General features: G+C 41.0%; 1 protein-coding gene across 1 annotated transcript in view; it reads left to right on the forward strand.

Annotated features, from left to right (window-relative positions):
- The window catches only part of RPAP3 (RNA polymerase II associated protein 3), a 32,501-nt gene that overhangs the window by 8,650 nt on the left and 14,635 nt on the right, over positions 1–9,216 (forward strand). The window contains exons 6-10 of the mRNA XM_045287235.1: positions 632–753; positions 1,836–1,906; positions 3,971–4,096; positions 5,175–5,302; positions 8,745–8,866. Coding sequence (XP_045143170.1) covers positions 632–753; positions 1,836–1,906; positions 3,971–4,096; positions 5,175–5,302; positions 8,745–8,866 — 569 coding nt within the window. The remainder of the gene's footprint in view (positions 1–631; positions 754–1,835; positions 1,907–3,970; positions 4,097–5,174; positions 5,303–8,744; positions 8,867–9,216) is intronic.

A 9,216-nucleotide genomic window follows, 5' to 3' on the forward strand; every position in this document is an offset into this window, starting at 1 on the left:
CCTCAGTAATGTAAGACAGTGAGAGGAGAGACTTTTCGAGGGGTGATGTATATCAACTCTACTCTTAAGTTTTCTGTAAATATAACCCCACTCCCATACACACACACACACACACACACACACACACACACGTCTTATTACCAAAAGGAATAAAGAGGACGTTGATCTAGAAATGGAATTGAGTTCTACAAAAACAGGATCACCATGAGTTAAGTGGACGTGATGCCAGTTGCTGTCGTCTTTTAACAATACAACAGAATGGTAGGCCTAATCCTCTCCTCCCCACCCAGTCCAAATTAATGCTTTTAATGGGCCTAACTAATTGAAACTAAGACCAAACCCACCGCCTCCTCGCAGCATTATATAATAGGGTGACTGAGATGAAATCTTCTTGGGAGCAGGTAGCCTCCTTTTTCTCCTGTGAAGCAGCTGGGGGATTTGAACCCCAGACTTTGTGGTTAATGGTCCAGCACCTAACCCACAGTGCCACCAGGGCTCCTTTCACTACATATTGGGAGGTGAAAAACATGCTATCAATTGGGAATGGTTAGGGATTTCAGAAAATAAACTTTGAGCTTTTGGTTTAATAATTGCTTTTTATTAACACTATTTTAATTTTGTGTAATTGCAGATTTGCTGTTGCTGAGTCTGACTGTAATTTAGCAGTTGCCTTGAATCGGAGTTACACAAAGGCTTATGCCAGACGAGGGGCTGCTCGATTTGCTCTGCAAAAATTAGAGGAGGCCAAAAAAGGTACTGGTATTCTCCAGGTCTTCATTATCTGACAATTCCTCCAAGCGGCGATGTGTTGGCCTGCCAACTGTGAGGTTAGCCGTCCGAAGCACCGGTGCTCCACTACAGAAAGGAGGCCCTTGCTCTGTTCCCATGAAGCGTTACCATCTCAGAACCCCCAGGGCAGCTCTCCCCTGTCCTGTCGAGTCTCTGTGAGTTGGACTTGACTTGCTGGCAGGGAGTTTGGTTTTTGTGTTTATTCACAATCTACTAAGCACTGGTCCAAGGTGGTTCAAACCTGCCAGCCGCTCGGTGGGTGAATGGGAAGGCTATTTGCTCCGGTGAAGATTTACAGCCTTGGAAATTGTAAAGAGCAGTTCTCAGTCCCGTTGCTGTGAGGTGGGATCAACTTGATGCTAATGGGTTTTCTTGGTTTTAAGTGTAGGTACGACTTTGAGAAAGTTTTCTGTATTTGAAGCTTGTTTTTGACGTTTAAAAGGCATCTTGATGTTTTGGCAAGAACACATTATTTACCACCAATCAGACATTGGTGCAAATTCCCATTTCACCAAAAATTAACAGTATGACCAGAGGAAGTTTTGTGTCTTCTCTGTGTTTTCACCTCTGTAAAGTAGGTTTTAAAACACCATGTGAGACCAGAGGTAATACATGTAAAGATGTAAAGCTGTACTGTATGTTTGTTTTTCATTTATAAACTCTAAGCTTTGTATTATTCCACAGACAGGCTTATGTAGTAACAATCACATAAACAACCTGACTAAAGCTGCAACCAAATAGACGTCTGTTGCTTTTTGCTTTTTATCGTGTACCACTTATGGAAGGCTGCTACGACCACCACTGTGCCAACAACCCTGCTGTACCACTTATGGTCTAGCAAGTGTTATCCCTGGGGCTGGTGGAAGAAGGGTTACCATTGGATTCTTGAGATTCTACTGTAGGGAGAATGGAGAAAGTCTAGTAGCCTAATGTTAGCATTTATTTCTTATTTATTCACTCTGCCTATTTGTCATATGGTGAAATTTATTATTTTGTATGTTTCTTAGTATCGCTTTCTAAGTAGCTTCATCTTCTAATTTGCTCAGATTTTGAAAAAGTATTAGAATTGGAACCGAATAACTTTGAAGCCACAAATGAACTCAGGAAAATTAATCAGGTAAGCTCTAGTAATTTTAAATGAAATGCATTATTTATGCCCTTTACTTGATGTAGGAGAACATTTTATGTGGACTTTGTTCTACAGGTTATTTTATATTAACACAGATATTTGTTCTGATTTTACTTCTCTGTAGCGCAGAGTTTTTAGAAGACGAGCCTTTCTTCTGCTGTTAAGATCGGCAGTCTTGGGAATCCACAGGGGCAGTTTTATCATGTCTTACAGGGTCGCTATGAATTGGAATTGACTCAGTGGCCATGAGTGGGTGTTTTGGAGTGTAGAGTTTAAGTCAAGGCATTTGTAAGCTATTGCTAGTAAATTGGTAAAGATCATTAACTTACATTCTCTTAAAACATGGTCCGAGACCTTTAGAACTACTGCTACTTTTCTAATTAAATATTTTTTTTCCTTTATCACATCGATTATTTTCTTTTTTGCCTTTTATTCTGATTTCTGTGCTAAACGTTTGCATATATCTTTGAGTTTGTAATTTTAAAATGGCTCCATTCTTCTCATTTATATCTTAGCAAAAATAGCATTAATTTTTTAACACTGAGAACATAGTTACAAAAATGTAAAATTAGCCTCCCATAATACTGAGGGGTGCATAGTCCCTTTACTCTGCCTTGGCATCAAGGTTATAATTGTTTTGCTATCTATTGAAACAGAGAAACATGAGAATATGGAAAATCTGCTTTTAAACATTATTATGTAGTGCACAAAAAATTTGTTGATAAATGTATCCAATTGATTATAATGATGGACTTTATTGTATATTTTTACGTTTTGTCCTAGATCAAATACTGAGTATACTTTGAGAAAGTTAGTGGTATGGGCTTATTTATTTGCTTGTGTTTGAAAATCACTCATAGAAAGTAGCTGGCCTGAGGATAAGTCAAAAAAGTATTGCCTACAAAATTATACAAATCTTTATTAGACAAAAATTTGAAAATGTGACGCTTTTGTTTCTCAGCATAGCATCTGTGTAGGTCAACACACTTGTTAGGGCGGTGGTCCCTCTCTGTGACCGTGCCTGAAGAACCCTGCACCCTCTGATGTCCACAGGGTCAAGCAGCTGGTTGGGCACCCTTGAGGGACTCAGACTGTGTTCCTTTTAAATGTGCTTTGCGTTTGGGAAGCAGAAAGCGCAGCCTCAGGGCTGCAGGGTGGATTGGCTAGGTTTTCCCAAGGAAGTTCTCCTAGGACAGTCCTGGTTAACGTTGAATGAGCGGGTGCAGTGTCCTGATGGGAAACACCCCTTGAAGCAACTTCCTCACTATTTTCTCACTAACGTCGTTGAAATTTCCTTAAAAGCTTTTTATAGCAAGCCCTCATGATTGTCTTAAGAGAAAATATAGCACTACTACCCCTTGGAGTTTTATCAAACAGACGTTATAACTTCTGAGCTCTGCCTTGGATTTGACTGGGTCAGAACATCCCTTGGAAACCACTTTTGATTGGACCCGTCCCTGTCCCCCCCGCCCTCGCCCACCTACCAGGCACCATTTATTGGGACCTAATACAGATAGCATATTTCCATAGTCAATCACATCAAGCAGTATTGTATAATTGCTACCCAAAACATTCTTTTCCTTTTTATACTTATGACATCCATCCTATTTACACTCCCCTTCCGCAACCTGGTTTTTGAAGACACCTGAATGGGACAAAGACAAGTACACTACTGAGAGAACTTGTCTCCCCCATCTGCTGATTGCATGGACATGTTTCAACATTGTGTGTAACTGAAATGGAAATCCAGTAGCCACACTTTTTGACTAACTCTTTGTTGAACTATTCGAATAACTGAATAATTGAGCAACTACCTTTTGTGGGCATAACGTATTTTAATTGATGTAAGGTGTACATGGAATTTATTGTATACTTTATTTCTTAAGGAAATAAGTATAAAGACTTCGAATTCGAGTAAAAAATATTATTTAAATTATTAAGTTGAACTGCAGCAGAAAGTCTAGTACATTTGAGTGATTCAGCATTTTAAAAACATCTATGTGCAACTTGCATTCCTTGTTTTACTTTAGCCAGTCTCACGGTGTCTCCTAGGCTTTGCCATGCAGAGAGAGCTCGTGTCCTCAAGAAGCTGGCGCGATGGTGAAGTCGGCTGCAGGGGAGAAGGAACAAGTTGAAGAGCAGCAGCAGAAGCAGCAGGCCACGGCACAGAAAGATCTGGTAACTCGGGTTCCAACGCCGAACGAACGTGTACACGTTGCTGAGTGTTTGCTCTTCGTCTCTATGTTACTAAAACTCTGCTGGCATTTTCAGCTCTCGTAAGAACTGGGTATATTAAATATACTAAAACATTCGGAATCTACGAATGTGAAATTTGAGCCATTGATGTAAATATTTTAAAAACAATTAATAGAAACATTCAACTTTTTGGTTATTTTAACATATGTAGCTTAGTTATAAAACTAGAAAAAGGAAATTGATTCATTCTTCTTTATAATAAATGCTATTTTTATTAATTCACCCTGGACTATTTCTGACTGCAGTTCCCTTCCAAATCCTTGGTTTAGGAAGCGGTTTAATACGCTCACAGACTTTTAATGGACCCACAGAGATACGTAGTAAGTGCTTGTGGAGTGCTCACTGTAATCTGTCTGACTCATTAGCAGTAAGCCACAGTAGCAGTGATACCTGGTATCACCTCCCAGTGCACACGGATTTACCCTGTATCTCCCAAGCGTAGGCTGTGTGGTCTGCCAATGTGTTCTTTCACAGAAAACGTTTGAATTATAAAATTCTTGTGCACAGCTTCTAAAAAATCCTCAAACCGGGTGCTCCTCTGAAACTAGTTACCTTGGCTGACCCTGCTGGTACCTGGAGCCCCAGTGTCAGGGTTACAGCACCCAGCAGTACGCGAACCACCACAGGACGGCAAACAGGCTCACAACAGCTTGGGGTCTTAGAAACCGCACACTCTCTTAGTGGTTCAGGTTTAGGCCTGTGTGTGTTAACGTGAGTTTTAACCTCTAGGCTTTGTAACAGATTGACCTGGTATACTAATGGTTCATGGAAAGCGTAATGTCCTTTTTTCCCTTTTTAGTACTAGAAAAATGACGCCGTTAAAGAAAACAATTTACATGTAAAATTCTAAAATGTAGGCTCATGGATTAAATTCTCAATAATTAAAACATACCTTTATTATTGATAACGTATTAGTTAACAGACATTGTAGTGTTTTGAATTAGGTTAACCTTCTTGTATATTTTTGACCCTTTTTCATTTTCCTCTCCACACATGCTAGGGGAATGCATTTTTTAAAGAGGGAAAGTATGAAAGCGCGATTGAATGCTACACTCGCGGGATGGCAGCAGATGGCACCAATGCGCTCCTTCCTGCTAACAGAGCGATGGCCTATCTGAAGATTCAGAAGTATGTACTGGTCACATTCTAATGCTTTCTGGGTGGAAGTGAAGTTTATCACAGATTGGCTTAGCTAGACAGTGAATGAGTGCATTGATCGATTTTTATGGATTAAGTTAAGGTTCAATAATAACCATGCCTAAGCACTTAGTAAATATTTGGTAATGTTAGCTCAAGTGAATCATTTTCACCCCACTCCTACTGGCCTGGAGTCATACATTTTAACACTCTCCATTGATTTATGTAAAATTATTTTAACTTAGAACCTTTTGGACAAAGTCTTGTGTGGAAGTACTTTATATTTATAACAAAAAGGAAACTGTTATCAAAATTGTGGGTTGATTAAATTCGCAACTACAACTTGGTCATGCGATGTGAATTAGCTGGCTTTGGTAGGGCAATGTCTATTGGCAGAAACTGTGCCTTATCCTGTCCGTGTCTTATCCTAATACCGAGTGCCAGAGTGAAAGCAAACCACCACAAAACCCCCGAGCCAGACTGTGGCCGATTGGTAGGACAGCACGGCGAAGCCTGTGACTCGGGTTACGGTTTTGTGTGTTTACCTGTATGCCGAGTGTTACAAAGACATATTAAAATGGATAAAATGGTAGTTTGCATACTTAACCCTGCAAAATAAGAATACGTATTTGACATACAGGCAGATTGAAGTAGAAAAATTGAGACATCTCAATGTGAAGACCTGAATGAACAAGCAGATTAACCTGGGGCACGTTTCCTTCCACAAATTCACGAACAGACCCGTGTGGGCAGCGACGGCCTGCAAGCCGCATCGATGCGAGTGTTTCCGGTGTGCTGGCACCGACTTCCCTCTTGGCAGTGGGATGGCTCCTGGGCACAGAGTGGCCCTTGTCACAGGAGCAGGGTAGACAGGGATGCTGCCGGCACATGCTCACAAGCCGCTGGCTAAGTTTCTGCTGAGGTGCTGAAATCGCGATGAGCAGGAGCGTGTTTTGAGGTGCCTGTAGCAGCCGCCACGTGATATGGAAATACCTGGTTTTCCCTGTAACAGTCACAGTCAACTGCTTGTAATACTGTGGTGGTTTGCTGCCTAAATTTATAACAGCAGAAACTTAAAGTTCCTTTAAAAGCTAGTGAAAATAATTTTTTTCTTTTCCCATTCAAATTTCTGGCTCCCTTGAGGGACTTCGGGTTAAGAATTCCTGTCATAGAAGTAAAACTTGGTTGTGTTTTTAACCTTGCTTAAAGTAATAGGTACAACTGGAGATATTTCTTTGGTTGAACATCATTGCCTCTCTTGCCTGCTTATGAAAATTTTGATTCCTGCCTGTTCAAGATTTGCATATTGATGTAAAACTGTGAGGCCTGGATCCGTAAGCTTGACTTAATGATAAAAATAGTATTATAAATAACAGGTTATAGTGCTCGCTTCGGCAGCACATATACTAAAAAGTAACAGGTTATATTGGCATTTATGAAAACTCAAATTTATTGTGTTAGTTTTACTGCTATAGTTATAATCAGATTATTAGAGTGTACAAGTATTACAGTCTGTTAGAGTATATTTTAAATAGAACCGTATACTCTTGTGTCTTTTTGTAGCATGTCAGATTGCCATTCTATGCATTTTCTCTAGTACACTGCGTATATTACAAACTAGATGAGGAACTTTTCAAACTTAAATGCCGTCTTGGGTAACCAGACTGGAGCTCGAGACCCTATGAACCAGGTGTCAAATTAAGACTGAGAGATTGACTGGTGGAGACAAGGCCGATAACTCGCAGGGCAATGGTAGAGTGCTGTGCTCACTCACGTACCCGTGTCGGGTAGCAGTGGAGATGAAGAAGAAATCCACTTAGTCTAGCAAAATCCCGACAGAAGCTGATTTTTAGAGGTGCTAGTCTAGGTGGGAATGGACAGCAGGAGGTCAGCAAGATACCCTTGCGTTACAGTGATGGACTATCTGTGAGCTGGCAAATTGTGGGAATGTAGATTGGCAGATGGTTAGCTTCAGAGAATTAGAGCAGATAATAAGATACCAGAAACGGGGCCAGAGGTTTGGGGCAGGACTCTGAAGAGAACTGGCTAAGAACAAATATGGGCCCCTTGTAAGATTTAGGAATAGAGAATAGGGAAAAGATCCAGTAACACTAGCTACTCGGTCTGAGAAATTGGGTTGACATTTAGCACAGGAGTACCGTGTATACTCGAGTATAAGGTGAGTTTTTCAGCACATTTTAAATGCAGTTTTTGTGGTAAAATTAGGTGCCTCGGCGGATATTCAGGTCGGCTTATACTCGAGTATCAATGGTAAGTGGAAAAACTCCTTCCCAGTCTTAGAACCAGAGTGAGATGTAATTTAGCAGAGGGTTCCCTTAGTGCTGGTGAAGGATGGGATTGCCAGAGCTGCCTTAGAACTAGGGCAAGCGTGGACCTACCTGTGTAGTAGAAGGGAAACCGGTTCAGGGCCTAAGGAGTTAGGCAGGGAGTTACTGTTTTTGTTTTTAACCTATCTTTATTACTTCTACTTTTTAGTTCAGTGTTAGAAATTGGATATTTTGTGAAGTTCATAAGGGAAAATTAGTGATTTTAAAGGATTCTGGCTGTGTCCATTGCCAAAGGATAATGATCTTCTATGTGTTTAAAAGCTTAGAACATGATTTTTGCATATGTAACCAAAGTGCGTTCCTCCACATGTGTCTGCTAAATGGACATGTTCCACTTTATGTGGTCAGCCAACACTGATTGACCCCAGAATGTGTCAGGTGCTCTGCTAGCCCCCGGGCGGGTATCCTGCATACATGTATTAGCCACACAGTTGTTGGAAAGAACTTGCAGCTTAAAGGAGAGGCAGCAAAGACCAGTGATTGTTAGCAAGTGCTGTGGCGGTAGAGGGAGGGCAAGGACGGTGCACACGCAGTCCGGGTGGCCAGGAAAGGTGTGCAAGTGGAGCCGAGTTGGCGAGGAGCGGTGTGAGCGAAGGAAGTGAAAACATACAATAAAGTCATACAATAAACCTATATATGAGGGGTCTTCAGAAAGTTCATGGAAAAATCCCATTATCCTGTACTTCTATTTTCCCATGAACTGTTTGAGACTGCCTCATAACTATCATCTAGTTTTAATAAGACTCATGTTTGGGTCATATTTTTGTTGCGCCCCCCCTCCCCCCCCCCCTGAATTATTTTGAACGCCTTACAGATGTTATAATGACAGTGAACTAGAGACCGAGCATGATCGTGCACGCAGTCCCATTCTGAATCTTTATACTTCAGTCATAGTTCTGAAGCATTGTTTCATGGAGGAGGACAAGGTCTCAAGGTGGTGTTTTCCGTTAGCTTTCTCTTAGCTGTTTGTTATAGAGCAGTCGTAATTGGAATTATACGCAAGTATTTTAAATGAGAAACTCAGGTAATATAAAAATGTTCTCCAAGCTTCATTTTTCCCCGTTTTGCAATTTTACGTTTAATAGATATGAAGACGCTGAGAAAGACTGCACACAAGCTATTTTATTAGATGGCTCATATTCTAAAGCTTTTGCAAGAAGAGGAACTGCAAGAACATTCTTGGGAAAGCTAAATGAAGCCAAACAGGGTAAGGCTGTTTGTGTAACTATTAGCACTCCGCATGCGTAGCTTTCCTGTGGCTCTAGCACACAGGATTTAGAGAAGGATATTGTCTCTGTAGTTCCGATCATGAATGTGCTTTAGATTTGGAGGGGTATGGACTCCTTAGAAGACGTGTGCCTTCAGTGTGATGGCGCACAGTGAAACGGGGGTAACTACCCACTTGGATTAATGAAAAATTTGAATCCTACGTAAGAAGGGGGAGAGAAGCCAAGTAAGACGAGCATGAAAGGAAAGTGAAGGGAGCAGTCGGTATAGAGAGGGTGCTGTGTGTCTGTGGTGACGTCCTTCATGCCTTTGATTCTTTTGATTCTCTGC

Source organism: Echinops telfairi, unplaced genomic scaffold, assembly GCF_000313985.2.
Source record: "Echinops telfairi isolate 266 unplaced genomic scaffold, ASM31398v2 ScPeMD7_12;HRSCAF=54, whole genome shotgun sequence".
NCBI lineage: Eukaryota > Metazoa > Chordata > Mammalia > Afrosoricida > Tenrecidae > Echinops > Echinops telfairi.